The sequence below is a fragment of the Camarhynchus parvulus genome, chromosome 12, assembly GCF_901933205.1.
Source record: "Camarhynchus parvulus chromosome 12, STF_HiC, whole genome shotgun sequence".
Lineage (NCBI taxonomy): Eukaryota > Metazoa > Chordata > Aves > Passeriformes > Thraupidae > Camarhynchus > Camarhynchus parvulus.
In genome coordinates, this window is record NC_044582.1 from 19,724,916 (window position 1) to 19,741,469 (window position 16,554).

Genomic DNA, 16,554 nt, shown 5'->3' on the forward strand with positions numbered 1-16,554 from the left:
CACCTCCCACCCCCTGAAATCACAGCTACTTTGCTACAGAAAACAGTCCCAGGAGGAAATATGTGCCACTGATCACGGATGGGAATTCCCAAAGCACACAAACCCGAGCCACTACAAGGCAAAGCACTGAACGGCACAGAACTCAAGCAGAGGGGCTCAGGGCATTGCCAGCTGCTTTTAGGACAAAATTCCATGTGAAATGTTTCCCCTTTTTTGCTGCTGGGCTCGCACTGAAGCCGGCAGTGATTTGCAGTGCCCAGAAATCAGCTGCTCCTGAAAAGCAGGGCGGCACCTCCCGCACACTGCAGCCCTTGAAGCCCCTGGTGATCAGCACGGTTGCTTCACACACGGGTGCCCAGGGAAGAAAAGACAGAGCAGGGATTTCCACGCAATTCCCAGAGGAACACACAATGGGGAGGGGAGACGAAAAAGGAAGAAAAAAGACTTCAAACCAATGCTCCCAGCCCCAGAACAAATGGCATTTTCTCACCCCTCTCATCCCTTTGATGGCAAATAAATTAGAACCACAAATAATAATCCCAGCCCTTCCGCAGCGCCTTTCATCTGCCAAGCTCAGAGCTCCCCAAGCATTAATTCATCACGGCTGGTAACACCCTGCAAGGGCTGGAAATATCCCAGCGTTCAGCCTGAGAAACAAACCGGCTCCTGCAGCTCAAGCAAGCACATTTGGCCAAAACACCATGGGAGCAGCCAAATACCTGTGTGCCTGCCCCTGCCCACCCCAGAGCTGCACGGGGGCACTCCTGGGCTCTGGGAGAAGGAAATGCACTCAGTCCCTCTGTTATCTGGGAGGCTGAGCCTGCACATGACAGAGCTCAGCCAGCCCCACGCCTCAGACCTGAGCAAGTGGAGTAACACCTGAGTAGCACCTGCGTGCTCTGCAAGCCACCCCTAAACATCCCAGGCAGAGCAGTAATGCCCCTGCCTCCCCACGACCAGCACTGCCTGCAAACAAAGAGCCCAACTCATTTGCTCTGCTCTGTTCCCTCTTCTCTGCATTTTTTTCTTTATCTGTTTTTAAAAAAATATTCTGCATTATTTTTAATTATATGCATAATATATAATAATTATATGTTTATTTTAATTTCTGGCCTCTACTCTCTTGACATTGCTGCAAAATCCAGAGCTGTACTGTGCGGCAAGTAAATCACAGAATCCCAGAATGGTTTATGTTGGGAGAGACCTAAAGATGATCCAGTTTCAACCACCCTGCCATGAACAGCGACACTAGCCCAGGTTGCTCCAAGTCCTGTTCAACCAGGTCAGTAAAGCCAACTGAGGATATTTGGCATAACTATTTCAGCTGCTGTTTCTGTTCCCTAACTTGACTCAGCTAATTTTTCCAGGGACCAAGCAATTCCACAATTCCATGTAATGCTGAATTTCCTCAGAGTTTCCCTCCTTTCCTGGCTTGTCTCAGATACAACAATCACTAATCCATAGGGAAGTGGGCTACTGTTCCAGAAGGACTCAGAGGAGGCTGCACACGTTTTGGCAGATCAGTTTGTATGCAAACTGCCTGTTCCATTTTCTCTGCTGAATCTAGTGACACCTTTCATGTGACCACTTCAAACTATCTTGCAGCCATTTCCCAGAGAACTCCAGAGGGACGGATAAGGAGCTTTATCTCCTCTTCACATACGTGGCCGAAAAGATTAACTTGGTGACACAGTTAATGACAGTAATGAGACAAGCCCAGGCGCTTAAACAGACACACGTGCCATCCGAGGAGGAGGCCCCGTGGTGCACTGACAGTCCACGGCTAATTTGATCTATCTCTATATTCTTCCCTTCCTTTCTAGGACAAAACAACAAGGTCACTGGAGACAGGGGGGCAGACGGCTCTGCGCCCCTTCACGGCTCCTCTGATGGGCTTCACAGTTCTCATTAAGCCGCAGCCCTGGGAGGCGTCCCTCCCTCCCGGAGCAGCTGGGGCCTCTGCCTCACCAGAGCAGGAGTGGAGCACGGCTTTGTCACCAGCCACTGCTCTGCAGGGACACCCAGGGAGCAAGTGATGGCAAGGCTGTGCCCAGAGATGACACTGAGGCAGCTGGGATTTGGGGGAAACGCCGGTAAATTGGCTCTGCAGCATCCTGACGGTTCAGATTTGTGTGAAATCAGCAGCTGCACGTGGCAATTTGTACTGGAGATGGAGGGTGTGCAAGCCCTGTCGCCTCTCCCATGTCCCAGAGAGCCAGCCCAGTGCATCCCAGGCTCAGAGCTGCCCTGGGCTCAGAGTGTGCCCAGCCGGGCTCAGAGGGTGCCCAGCCGGGCTCAGAGTGTGCCCAGCCAGGATCAGAGTGTGCCCAGCCGGGCTCAGAGTGTGCCCAGCCGGGTTCCCGCTCAGTGTGCCCAGCGGGTCAGAGTGCCCGTCAGTGTGCCGCCGTCAGAGAGTGCCAGCCGGGATCAGAGTGTGCCCAGCCGGGCTCAGAGTGTGCCCAGCCGGGCTCAGAGTGTGCCCAGCCAGGATCAGAGTGTGCCCAGCCGGGCTCAGAGTGCCCAGCCGGGCTCAGAGTGTGCCCAGCCGGGCTCAGAGTGTGCCCAGCCGGGCTCTCAGCCGTCAGGTGTGCCCGGTCAGTGTGCCAGCCTCAGAATGTGCCCAGCCGGGCTCAGAGTGTGCCCAGCCGGGATCAGAGTGTGCCCAGCCGGGCTCAGAGTGTGCCCAGCCGGGCTCAGAGTGTGCCCAGCCAGGATCAGAATGTGCCCAGCCGGGCTCAGAGTGTGCCCAGCCGGGATCAGAGTGTGCCCAGCCGGGCTCAGAGTGTGCCCAGCCGGGCTCAGAGTGTGCCCAGCCAGGATCAGAGTGTGCCCAGCCGGGTCTGCCGGATCAGAGTGTGCCCAGCCGGGCTCAGAGTGTGCCCAGCCGGGCTCAGAGTGTGCCCAGCCGGGATCAGAGAGTGCCCAGCCAGGATCAGAGTGTGCCCAGCCAGGATCAGAGCATGGCTCATGCAAGCTCAGCTCACACATCCAGTATTTTGTTTCTTTGGTGAACAGGCTTCATAATTGGGGAAATTTCATTGCTCCATGTTAAAGATGCTTTAGCTGAAGTCCCTGAAGGGATTTCTGGAATGTGGGAGAAATGCCATCTGCTGACTCCAGAGGAAGTGTCAGTGAGGAAATAAAAGTTGGGAAGAATAATATAAACAGACGGAGCTAAAATGGAACTCAGCAAATCTCCAGAAAATCAAAGTTCAAAAATTTCCACAAAACTAAGTCATTCTTGCTTAAAAAATAATTTAACAAAAGAAAGATAGAACATGCACTGCAAAAGCAGAAAGCCTGCAGATAAATCAAGGTGTTCTCATACCCTGCCATTCAAATGTCTCCAAGATCAACTTACTTGTTTCTTAACACATCTTCAATAATAAAGAGAACAAAACATAATGAAGAGTATTTTATCATATACCAAAATCTTGAAGTCATCGGGGATTTGCATCAGACTTACTTTAATTCTCAGAAGTGTAACTACATGCTAATGGGCTAGGAAAGGAGGTAAACACTCAGGCAGCTTTTTAAATTGCACATTTAGGTAATGATGGTAACTCAGTGCTCCAAGCTCAGCTATTTATGCACTCATTGAGGCAACTCCAGCAGGAAGAAACTGCACAGTGAAATCTACACGCTGTGGGATGCCCGATAAAGGAAGAAGCAGAAATCCCTTCTCTGGATAAATCCCTTCTCTGAATCATCTCAAAGCAGTTTGTAGGAGTCACCAGAGCTCAGCTCCTGCCATTGCCATGAAGCTGCCTCCAGCTGCTCCTGCCCTGAGGCTGTTCCCTGCGGGACAAAGCCCCAAGGCGCCTTCCCCAGCCAGGACAGCACTGCCACGTGCGCTGAATCCCCACCAAAGTCACCGAGTAGCAGAGAGAAAAAACCCCTCTGGTTCAGCACCAAAACCAAGGCTGTGTTTGACCTTGGGGACCATTTCTCTGTCTCAAATCCAGACTAACCAACGGGCCAAGAAGAAACCTCAGTCTCACCTGGCTCACCCCAAGGCAACCCAACTCACAGGACACCTTGAGCCCCAGTTAAGAATACCCTAAGGCCCCAGAGGCAGCCCTTCAGCAGCACAGGGGTGCAGTTAGGAGCCCAGCAGGCTGGTGGGCCCGGGAAGGCACTCACATCGATGAGGTCCGACACGTCGTGGATGTAGTACTTGCTGACGGCCGCGTTGGTGGCTGCCAGGTTCAGCAGGTAGTCGTTCCTGGCTTTTGTACACTTCAGCTTGTTCTCAGAATACTTGGCTTGTCTCTGAAAAAGCAGAATGCAGTGTCAGAGCACAAACAGGGTGGTATTGGCACAGTTTCCCCTGCCACAGACCCCCACAGCACCCTGCAGCCTGGGTGTGATGAGGTAATTACTGAAACTTGGTATCTGGTATGAAAACAGGGACCTTGCCAGGGTGGAGGAGATCCCATCTGAACACCCCCCGCACTGTCAGCCAGCCATGATGAGTGCATCCTGCTCAGAGGTACTTGGAGTCCCTGAGCACAGCTGCTGATGGGTATTTTGGCATCAGTCAAAACCAGAGGGCCAAATTTTCCCCCCAGAAATGCTGACATACGTTTGGACTTGCTCCAGATGTGTGCAGCTGTATCAAAGTGGAATCTGGCCCAGAGGCCCAAGCTGCACAATTCAGAACAGGACCCAGAATTCAAAACTGTAGGAAAGCAGATGTGCTCCAGATCTGAGACATCTGCTCAGGCAGATCCCTGCTCTGAAGGCTGAATCAAAAGATTAACCCTTCCGAGAAGTTCACTGTTAGAAATGTCCCAGGGCTGGGTGAGCCAGTGAGTAAATGTATCCTTGGCTGGGGAAACGATCTCCTTTTCTCCAAAATTAACACAAAAACTTGTGGAGATCCTGAGGTCACAGGGATTTGCAAAGGCCAGAACAGCACAAAGGGTTTTGCCTAACAAATCTATCTAAATACTGCACTCTCACTCCCAGACAGTCTACAGAGGAAGAACACTGCTATTTCATAGATCCAGCTGGTTTTTTGCTACCAGGAGTCAGTGCCTGAGCAACCCCAAGGATGTTGCTCATTTTTAAAAGCCCATCTTTAAATAACACATCCCAGACAAACGCCAGCCTCCCGGAGCAGGGTCTGCTGTCCGGACCAGGGTGCATCCCACCCTGCTGCACTGCCCTCCTCAGCACAGCCTCTGGGCTCCCAGCTGGCACAGCCAGGCCCCCAGCACGCCTGGCCTGAGCTGCTGCTGGAGAAGCAGCTCCCAGCACCCCTCCCTGTGCTGTGCTCCAGCAGCCATTGCCCCCAGGGCCCCTCCAGCTGCCTGTCTCAGCTCTCCCTCCAGAGAGACAGCCTGGAGGCTCCAGGTGGCTCCTGTGCACATCCACCGCTCCATCCAAGGCTGCACTGCCTGTCCCTGTCATGCCATCCTGCCTCTGAGTCAAGCCTTCTCTAGAAGCTGGTCCTGGATGACACCTGCGATGGCCTCCTTGGGTTGCCTTCAGCACAACATGCACACGAGACACCAGCCTTCCTAGCCCCTTCCCAGGGATACAGGAATGGCCTCAGAGACAAGGACAAGGCTGAAGCAAACCCCTGCTGCCTGCAGGGAGCCCCAGCCCCAGCCCAGCTCCCTCTTCCTTCCCTCTCACCCACCTTCTCCTTCATCTTCTCAATCTTCTTGACGGAGCTGCGCCGCTGCGGCCGGTCCTCGTGTCGCAGCAGGTTCACACTGATGTCCCCTGACTTGTTGAACTGCTTTTCCTCCTGCTTCTCTGCCTCCTTCAGCTTGCTCTCGGCGCTGATGCTCTCTGCGTGGTACATGTGGTAGGTCTTCATCACCTGCAGACACAGGAGGTCCTGAGCCCCCTCCCATGGCCACCTGCAGCACCGGAGCAGGACAAGCCAGCAGCCCTGGGCAGGGCACAGGGGCCGTGGGGCCACTGTGGCATTAAGGAACAGAGTGGGGAGGGAAGCTTCAGAGATGAATCCCAGCCCCAGCCCTGCTTCTAGAGGCTCCAGGCTGGCCTCAGAGCTGTGATGGCACTCAGTCCCACTGGGGGGACATGATCCAGCACACACCCGCAGTCAGAGCACCGTGTGCCTGCCAGCAGGGAAATGAGGAACAACCTCTGAGCTCTGCAGATGGGATAAGGGTCTCTGTGAGGGAGGCCACAGTCACTCTGAACTCCCTTTTGACCCAACCCCTCTGTTCCTACACTTGGACTTGCTAAGCCATCAGACAGCCCTTGCTGTGGCACCCAGACAGCAGAACCACCCAGAAGTGGAGGAGCTGCAATCCCCAGGCAGAAATGGGGTTTGTCTCCTGTCACCACCTCATCCTCCCCTTGCTGCCACCAGCAGGCACAGGCAGTGCCAGCATAGGTGCAGCAGCACCTTCTCCTTCACATTCCAGATCCAGGAGGGATGATGCTGGTCCTGGAACACTCTACAGGCAAAACTTCCAGCACAACCTTCCCTTTCAGAAACAAGAGCCCAAAGGGCACACTGGATCATTTTAATGGAGCTGGCAAGAGGGACACATCTGCTCCTCTCTCTTTATGCCTTTAGTCACACTGTCCCTTTCTATCATCTCCCTTTGGGATGTGGGTGGTTTATCTCACATTGCCTTGACACAGCACACAGTGCCTGACTGCTCACTGCAACCAGCCTCAGCAGGGCTGGCACTGCAGGCTGGGACACTCCACTGGGACAGCCTGGGACACTGGGACATGCTGGGACACACTGGGACAGGCTGAGACACACTGGGACAGGCTGAGACACGCTGGGACACACTGGGATGGGCTGCCTGAGGCCCAAGGGTTAAAACAAGCAGGAACCCCCAAAGGCAGGGGATTTTTACACATGGCTTAATGAAGCAAACAGCTTTCCTCAGCTGCCAGCAGGACCCAGGAGTGTTTGACTTGGAGCAGGTCAGGCTGAGCTGCAGGGCCCCTCTCTCCTGACAAGCACAGCCCTCAGCCAGAGCAGGCTCCCAACGCCTTTCAGAGTGCACAAACCTGGTGCTGCAGGGACACCCCAGTGCAGGGACACCCCAGTGCCAGGGACACCCCAGTGCCAGGGACACCCCAGTGTGCAGCGACATCCCAGTGCCAGGGACACCCCAATGCAGGGACAGACAAGGGGCAGTGAGCAAAGGCTCCTGCTTGGCCCTGAGCTGCAGCATTTCCAAGCCCCACAGATTCCTGACACATATTTCAAACTGCCTTTTCTGCAGTGAATGTCACAGGACATACACAGATCAGATGATTCCTGGGATTTTCTTAAAGAGGAAGACCAGAGGGTTTCACTGAGCCCTCATCATCCTCACCACCTACATCTTTTTGTGAACACACAGAGGGAAGTGAAAAGCAAAGTGCTGCATATCAGGGCTGCAGGCAGTAAGAGGAAAGGTTTCTGCACCACAGAGGCCCTGACACAACATGACAGAGAAGCCCAACCAGTAACAGGGCTCCAAATTGCAGGGGTTTTGTGAAATCTAAAGGTTATGGGACAGTTACCCAACCAAAACAGACACCTTAAACAACTCACTGTGCTCCTCACCAGCTGCCCTGCCACACAGCTCACTCTTGGAAACTCAGAGCATATTTCTGTTTATATCTGCCTTAATTTTGGCCGGGGCCAGCCTGCAGTGCAGCAATCAGCCCTGATCTGCAATTCCCTGGTGCCATCTCAGTGCCTGCAATCAGCTCAGGCTGTCCCTGGCCTGCAGTGCTGTGACACAAAGACAAACTGCCACAGCTGCGTCCCGGGGATCCTTCCTGCAAATCAGTTAATTAGCTGCAGCCAAGGAGGAAAAATATGTTCCAATGTTCATTAGTTATTTAACAACACGAGTTGTGTTTTCCATATTAATTACATGTTCTGGATAAAGGCTGTTGCCAAAATACCGGCCATAAATGGCACTGCTGGCAGTCTCCAGCTACAAGGGCTTTGTTCTCCTCAACAGCTCATCCCCAAGGTTCTGACCCAGCAGACGAGCCAGAGCAGAAATGGGGTGACCGTGTCAGGTACAGGCTCAGGCCCCCTCAGCCTTCTGCCTCTACCAGCTCCAGCTGGTACCTCTCTCTGGAATCCATAAGGAGGAACCAAAGGAACAAAGCTGGTTTTAACTCACAGCTGAACTATTTCTGCACAAAACCATTCACAAGCATCTCCACTTCAGAATGAAAGTCATCCACTTCCATTTTGATTAAAATCAGTGTGGCTTTGGTTCTCTCCATACAGACTCCACAGGGTGACTTGCATCAGAACAGCAACAAGGCTGAGTTAAAATCAATGCGGTTGTTTTGGCTCAAGTTTGAGACAGTGAATGCCTGAGAAGCCTGTAAAAAATTGTTCTTTCCACCCAGTGCACAGAATTCCCCTCGGAGAGGCTTAAAAAGCAGCCTTGCCAGGGCACAGATGAGCTGTGGGTAAAGGCCTGGCCAGAGGCAAGAAAATCAACTTCTCTGTGTGACAGCAAAGTGACATTTCTGACACAGCAGCAGCCTGGTGTCCTGTGAGCCAGGCCCCTACCCCGTGTCTGGCTTTGTCAGCAGCCACAGCCCCCGCCTGCTCGTGGGCACCCAGCGTGCTGCACGGAACACACGACAGCAGCTCGGCCCCAAAGCGTCCCCAGGCACCCCCAGAGCCCCGAGCCGGGGGCAGCTGGGCCCCTGTCACCTGCCGCCTCAGGAACAGAACTCTGAGCAGGAGCTGCGGCACCAAGCACGTGTGAGGTGACCCTGACTGCCCCACAGGCTTTCTCTTCCTGCTTTTGAAGTACGTCCCTTCCCTGCTCCCCCCGCCTGGATGACACAACCAGTTTGTCATCTCAGCAGCAAGGCTGAAGGCAAACACAGAGCTCCTCCAGCTGCCCCGGTTTCCCATTCAAACCAGTTTGTTTCACCATTCAAGCCCGTTCTGCTCAGCACATGGAGCAAAGCAGTGAATGGCAGAAGTCTCAGCTCCTGTGAGGAGGAGCAGAATCACCCTGTGCTCCTCCTTGGCCACTGCTTGCAGTGGGGCCTCAGCACAGCGCAGAGTGTCCCCGGGGATGGCCCTGTCCCGTGGCTGGGCTCAGAGCAGGCTGCTCCACAGCTCTGCAGCTCAGCACAGCCCTTGCTGGCCTTTCCTTGTTGTGCATCTGTCATGCTGCTGCTGTAATTAATCCTAATTAGTCACCACCCCTAACACAGCTTGTGACATTCAACCATCAACAACGCACTCCCAAATCTCACGCAGGCTTTTTAATCTGATCTGCTGTCCACCCACACTGCAGGTCTCACAGCAATCAAATCCTTCAACAGCCAGTGCAGGAACCAACGTGTTAAGAGGAGATTTATGGCAGAAATTTGAAATACAATCATTCATGCTCTGTTGTTTAGGCCTGTTTTTCAAAAAGATGAAATAGAATGATTGTTTAGGAATAAACCTACTGCAGCATTATTTATGTACCAGTTACTGATAAAACCAAAGAAAGCAAATATATTATCTCAATTTTCCAACAAAAGGCAGACTTTATATGGTTTTGTTGCTCCTAAACCACAAATAAAATATTAAAAAAAAACACTTGCTACAGGGCAAGAGGCAGAAGCAACACAAAGACTTTTACTACTCTGCTATGAAAACCTGCTTGAAGAGCCATGTCCTGACTAACAGCACATGATCTCACTGGGAGGCACAGACAGCTCTGCAGCCAAAGTGCTCCTCAGGGCAGAAGCTCCCCTATGAGCCAGAAGTTTTCTGCATTCCCCAGCAGAAGGTCGTGTTCAGCCATCCCCCCAGGGCTCACAGGGGCAGGGAGGTGTCCAACAGACAACAAGGCCAGCTCAGAGCCACTGGTGCCTGGAAATCACCAACCCAGGGTCTGAGCAGGGCCAAAAGGTGACATGGAGCCCGAGCCCCAGCAGGTGAGGGCACTGCAGACACAGGGATCTGACTGCCCCAGCAGGTGAGGGCACTGCAGGCACAGGGATCTGAGTGGATCACACCCACACAGCCCCTCCAGGCTCCAGGGAAGCAGCTGGGCACTGGGACCCAGCCCCTGGCCTCCAGCACTGCCACCCCTCAGTGAGGAGAGATCTCCCAAAGGACGGGAGGGGAAGGAATGGGCCACGCTGCAGGACAGCCAGGGCAGAGCCTCCCCAGACCTGCTTTAACAAATGCCTGTGCTCCCCAGGCTGGGAACAGTGGCATGGCTCCGTGCTCACCGTGTAGAGCTCATTGGTGACTTTCAGGAGCTCCTCGTGCATCTGGAGGCCAATCTCCTTGCTCTGCAAGACAAAAACAAGAAGAGGTGAGACTGTTATGCTCAAAACATGCAGATCTAAAATGAAAATACATTTCAGAGGAATCATAAACGTGAATGCACAGCACAGCAAAGTCTCATGCAGTTTCAGAGCGGCTCCGTGTTCATTTGAGGTTGACGTTTGCCCATGGATCACCCAAACTGGGTTTTAGAGACCATGAGGAGGAATTTCATAGCATTTAACCTATTTACCCTGCAAAACAGATGAATCTAAAATTACAGGCAATACTGCTTTGCCCTTCCACTGGTAAAATTCATTCCCAGCCCTCAGCCAACTCCCCATTTGGGTATAACACACAACACTGTCCCCTAGTTTGGGACTGACACAGAGTCATTTTGAGACTAGCAGGGTGTACATCATCCAACAGCCATTTGTGTGCCCTAGATTGGCATTCTCCAGCCCCACAGCATCACCCATCAATCTGCCTTGATCTGAAAACCCTGCTGCTCTGTGATTAAACACATCTGCTGCTGGACCTGCAATTCCAGCCAACGCTGGTATTTCAGAGCAAAGACTACCAGGGCTCCCCAGCACCAGCATCCCAGGTTTACAATTCCCTTGGCCATGACCCACCCCCCAGCTCCTCCTCAGTAGCTCATTTTCACTATTCTGACCTGAGTGAACCAAAGCATCTCTGAAAAAGGACATTACAAAATAGCTACACCACAGTTATATAATGAAGTTTGCAGTTTCACAACAGCAGCAGCCAAAGTTCAGCCAGCTGAGGAGACACTCACTGCCAGTGAGGAACTCCTGGCATCCTCCTGTCTGCTGAAATGCCATTATCAGGCTGTGTTTTCCCTCTCCTTGCCAGGCAGGATGAGGCAGATGTAGTTGCCAGCCTCCTAGAGCATGGATACAGCCCTTCATGGAGAGGCCACAGCATGGGGAGCTGCCCAACACTGGAGCTTGGCTGCAGACCAAACCAGCTCCTGCTGCAACCCAGCAGCTGGAGGTGCTGGGATGTGCTCACACTGCTTCCCTGCCTGCCTGTAATTACACCACAAATCTCTCCGTGGAATCTTCTTGGCTAGGAAATACTTATTATAGCTTGAAGATGTGTTTAAACTAAGTATAGACACCCCCCTCCTCCCACCCCTAAACCAAACCAAAACAACTCTGAGCAGTTTCTCCCAGATTTCCTCAAATAACTCCAGGAAGTTTTGTGCACATGGGCAGGGAAAACAACATTCCACCAGTCTGGGTGATGAGAGAAGCCCTCAACATGGAAAGGTCCTCTAATCCCAGTCAATGGGACAACCTACAGACTTTGAAGGTTTAATCTAGATTATTAGAAGTTAGACTTAAAGCAAAGCCTGAAGTAAGGAGTCTAAAGGGTGACAGTCCCACGCAGTAACCACAGTGTGTCCTGAGTTAGTGCCAGGGTACCTGGGACAGCCCCATCCTCAGAGACCCGACTGAGCACACTGCTCCCACTCCCATGGGCACCAGGGAGGTGCCAGGATGATGCCAGTGACCACAAGGTTGGATCTCAGTGAAGGCCCATGGCCACCAGGAACCTTCATCTGGACTGGAGCCCAGTCCCTGTCCCCTGCCCACCAACACTGGTGGCCATCACTGCTCCCAAAAATCTCACTGGGGCTTGCTAATTCACAATAGAGCTGTGATAGAGCTGCATCCCCCAAAAAACAGCCCAAAGATGTCTGGGGACTCCTCACTCTCTACAGCTCCCTGACAGGAGGGTGCAGCCACGTGGGGGTCAGGGGACGGGGAACAAGGGACAGAACAAGAGAAAACAGCCTCAAGTTGTGCCAGGGAGGTTTAGGTTGAATATTTGGAAGAAGTTTCTTCATTTCTGGAGGAATTTTAAAGCTGTGTGGACATGGCACTTGGGGAATGGGTTAGTGGTGGCCTTGGCAGTGCTGAGGGAAGGGTTGGACTCCATGGCCTCAGAGAGCTTTTCCAGCCTAAACCATCCTGTGATTCTAATGTGAGTAATTGCAGTCAAGGTCTCCAGACAGGGCCTTGGAGCCCACAGCCTGCAGGAGTCACAGGCACCCTCCAGCCACCCCTGCCGCCAGGGTCACTCACAGGCCCCAAGCCAAGGCTGCCCCAGGGCCTGGGGGAGGACAGGACCGGCTGGTGGCAGCAGCTGGGGCCCAGCTGAGCTGCAGCTCCTGCCTCTGCCCCAGATGTCCTGCACTGTGCGGGGCAAGGCCACAGAGCTGCAATTTTCAAACCCAATTTTAGACTCTGAAATAGAGCAACACAAACAGGCTCAGTTGTTGCTCCATGAGCTACACCTGCACAGGCAACCACAGGTGGGGAGCACAGTGAAAGAGCCAACTGCTTACAGACACTAACCCAACACCTGGCCCCTGCTGCAAAGGGTCTGCAGCATCACTGGGAGGCTCCCAGCATCCAAGAGGGCAGCGAGGATGAGTGAGGATGCTGCAGCCTCTTCCAAGCTGAAGGACTTGCCTCGCCTCCAAGCCTGCTGCCTTCCCTTTCTCCAACTGAGAAATTATATTTGTGTACTGACAGGAGACAACACTAAAACATCATTCCAGTTCCTGGGACCATCCACAAAACCCGAACTACGATTTAGGTGCTTCCTTTCTGCCTCACATTCCTCCTAAAACCCACAGCTGCTCACTGAGACAGCAATGGCTTCAAGTTAGCAATTTATTTAAATTCCTGCCATGCTGACAAAGTCTGGGGCAGCAGCAGCATGGATGACTGGCAATGGACATCCAAGACAAACACAAGAGCTCCCATCCAGATACTGCTTCTTCATCCAACCTCCATCCAGGACAAAGCAGCATGGGCTGTAATTAAATTCACTGTTGCAGCACATAATTAAATCCCACACTGGGGAAAAAGCCAGCACCCTTATTTTGGACATAGCAATGCTGTCTCAAACATGTAATTTCCTGTGTCCCATACCTGGAAAAAGCATCATACTTCCTTCCTTCTGCACAGCAGGTCAGAGTGGAGCAAACACCTGCCTGGCAATGGGTGCCTCACCCTGGGTTTGAGTGTGCCAGGACACCTGGGTGGAGAGGGACAAACTGCCTGGTTCAGTGATGGGAGGACACTGGGTGGAGAGGGACAAACTGCCTGGTTCAGTGATGGGAGGACACCGGGTGCAGAGGGACAAACTGCCTGGTTCAGTGAAGGGAGGACACTGGGTGCAGAGGGACAAACTGCCTGGTTCAGTGACAGGAGGACACTGGGTGCAGAGGGACAAACTGCCTGGTTCAGTGACAGGAGGACACTGGGTGGAGAGGGACAAACTGCTCGTTCAGTGACAGTGACCCCACCTGTGCCAGGCTCAGCCAGGCAAGCCAAGGGAGCAGCAGCTCAGCACCCACATCTCTCCAGGCAGATTGCCACGTGCTGAGCTCCTTGGTTATGCTCACCCTGTACCCTGGAGCCCTCCCCACCCTTCCCCGGGACTGCTCACATTTACATAATGAGTGCAGGAAACACAAAACCTCCTGGCTCCTCATGTCCCCACAGCATGTCACAGGCCATTAATAAGCTCTAGATGGGAAGAATTAAAAGTGACATTTCTGGAAAAAAATGTTACTCTAATTTACCATCAAAGAGCAATCTCCAGCACACCCAGCAGCTGAACCACGACTGCTTTAACCCTTCTGCAGCCAGGTTATCTGCCAGCAGCCTCACACAGCCTGGCCCCCCTGGAGGAGGGCTTGGAGGGCTTTACCTACCTCACTCAGAGCCAGACTGGGCACCACAGTGAAAGATCCCTCCTCTGAGCACCTTCATATGCTGCAAGGCTGGACCTTCAAGAGCCATTTACCAGCATGCTCCTATTTCCACACAGGTGCCCCAGGTTCCCACTGAGCACTGCTGCGAAGTGGAAGTGCAGCCACAGATCCCTTCAGACAAGGTGTGCCATAGGTTGAGAAAAATAAATAACCTGAATATGCCCAAAAGTGGCAGCCTCCCTGTCCACAGGAAAGGCAAACGTTGACACAAAGTGTCTTTTCCCTGATTCAGCTGCACGTTATTTCCAGGGACAGGTAAGGCCAAGGAACAAACCCAGTGAAATCACAGATGCCCACAGCTGTAAAGGTTCCTCTGGATGCAAAGCAAATGCTGGCTCTGGCAGGCTGCAGAGGGAGTCACACCAGTGTTGAGCCTTAGAAGTTGAAATTTAAGTTCAAAAATGAAGGGAGATGGAAGAATATCAAACACAAAGAAATAATTCTGCTGAATTGATGAAATACTTCACCATCCTGTCCTGGCTGAGGATTGACATACAACAGGAAAACACTTAGAACACTCAATATATGTCCTTGTTTGCAAGCTGGCTGAATTTGTCCTGTATTTCCAAACAAGAAACACCATCCCCAGACATGGGCAGGGAAAGCAGAACCATTAAACATAAATCTCAAAAACCAGTTCAGAGCAAAATGCAAATGGGAGGAACATTTTGAGATAGAACGGGACTAACCGACATCTACCAAGTATCTCCATTTCTGGAGGGCAGGGGACTGGAAAAGGGATGATATCCCATATCAAATCAGCCAACACAAACCTGACCTTGCAGTTTAATTTCTAGGTCAGATCTATAAACTAGAGGAAACTGGCCATAAAAATATCACATGAATTTTATTCTCCAGTCAGGCTGAAATTTCAAGATAAGCCCTGATTATGAGTCTTCTCCTGTTGGAGAGGCAGGTGCCCTGTGGCTCACCCTGCTCCCCCACTACAGTCCCCTGATGAAAACAAGGCCACAGAGCCTACCCTCTGCTGGGACTCTTGGTGCTCTTAGCACACTCCTCACCTTCAATGAACAGCTCTGGTCCACCTGACTGTGTGATTCTCAGAAGTCTCTGATGCTCCTTTTTAATTTGGTTATCATTAATAATTCTGTATCATCAGCAGATTTTGTGATCTTACTGTTCAGACTTTTTCCAAATAATTTATTAGGAACTGCACTGGAACTCTCCTTCCCTTTTTTCCTGCCTTTTTAACTAATCATTAATCCAGAAAACAACCCCTCTCTACTCTTCAACAGCTCCTCAGGAATTCCAGCTAAAGCCCTTTTCCAGTGAAGGCCCTACAACCTGCTAATGACGCGATCTCTGGCTCCTGGAAATACCTCCACCGAATTTCTGAGGCATGACTCTTGCCCTCAGGAAGCACAGTGACTCCTTTCTTGTAGTGCCTCACAGCTGTCATCCTGCTCCTCAGCAAGGTTCCACCCAACAAGCCTGTTCTGACCTGTTCTCTGAAGCCCTCCAGAGAGTCTTGGAAAAAAGTCAGCCTGTTTCCACCTCTCACTTCTCTGGCACTGACACTTTGAGCACCAGGTCACACCTCACACTCCAGACGTGACAGGTCTAGATCTCAGCTTCTTTCAAACTCTACGATAAATACTTTCAAACTCTAGGATAAATACTTTCAAACTCCAGGATAAATACTACCTGGAACAACTTTTAGCGATAGTCTCTTGCAAGATTTGCTCTGCAACATTGATAACAATTCTATTTCAGACTAAAACACCAGGACGGATGCCCGTGAAGCAAGGCTGCCCAGTCACCTTTTTGAAGAGCCTGATGACATCCTCGCTGATCTGCGACAGCCGCACGATGACATTGTTCATGAAGATGTCGTTCAGGGTGGCGTGGTCTCGGCTCTCCCGACGTGTCTGCGTCAGAACCAGGTACCAGCAGTTCACAGGGGACAGCAGGTGCTGATCCTTCCTAGACATTCGCAGAAAGGTAAAATCAAAAATGCCAGGTGAGCACATCAAAAAGGAACACATTTTCAAATGAACGCTGTGGGCACATCACCTCCCTCCCCTGCACACAGCCACTGGGATTCGGGGCGTGATCTCCTCTTCCAGCTGTACCAGCACTGCCACACAGGGGTGTCCAGTGCCACACCAGGCCCCCAGCCAGCCCCTTCCCAAACTGTGCTCTGGCAGATAGCACAGGGGAAGAGACATCTCTGGAAAGGGAGAGAGCTTTGCTCGTTCTTTCCACTCACAGTACAAATACAGCTGTCACTGCTGCAGAAGGGCCCTTTGCCACCAGTACACTGTGCTGGCTTTAGTGCACTGAAAAGCGCTCACGAAAGGGTTCTGCATCCAAAGTTACCTCAGAGTGTCTGTGCACAACATGAACACAGGTATGCTGTGGGGGACAGCGTGGAGACTGCAGAGCCCTGTGCATGCACACACAGACAGAACAACTGCCTGCAGACAGCAGGACGAGCCCTGGCCCTGGAGGCACTACGACAGCCGAGCCAGGG

General features: G+C 52.3%; 1 protein-coding gene across 2 annotated transcripts in view; it reads right to left on the bottom strand.

Annotated features, from left to right (window-relative positions):
* Positions 1-16,554, bottom strand: part of SRGAP3 (SLIT-ROBO Rho GTPase activating protein 3) — a 69,207-nt gene that overhangs the window by 19,394 nt on the left and 33,259 nt on the right. For both annotated transcript variants that reach the window (XM_030956449.1, XM_030956448.1), the window contains exons 3-6: positions 15,842-16,004; positions 10,207-10,269; positions 5,648-5,833; positions 4,144-4,272 (exon numbers count right to left, since the gene is read on the bottom strand). In XM_030956449.1, the coding sequence (XP_030812309.1) occupies positions 4,144-4,272; positions 5,648-5,833; positions 10,207-10,269; positions 15,842-16,004 (541 nt within the window). The remainder of the gene's footprint in view (positions 1-4,143; positions 4,273-5,647; positions 5,834-10,206; positions 10,270-15,841; positions 16,005-16,554) is intronic.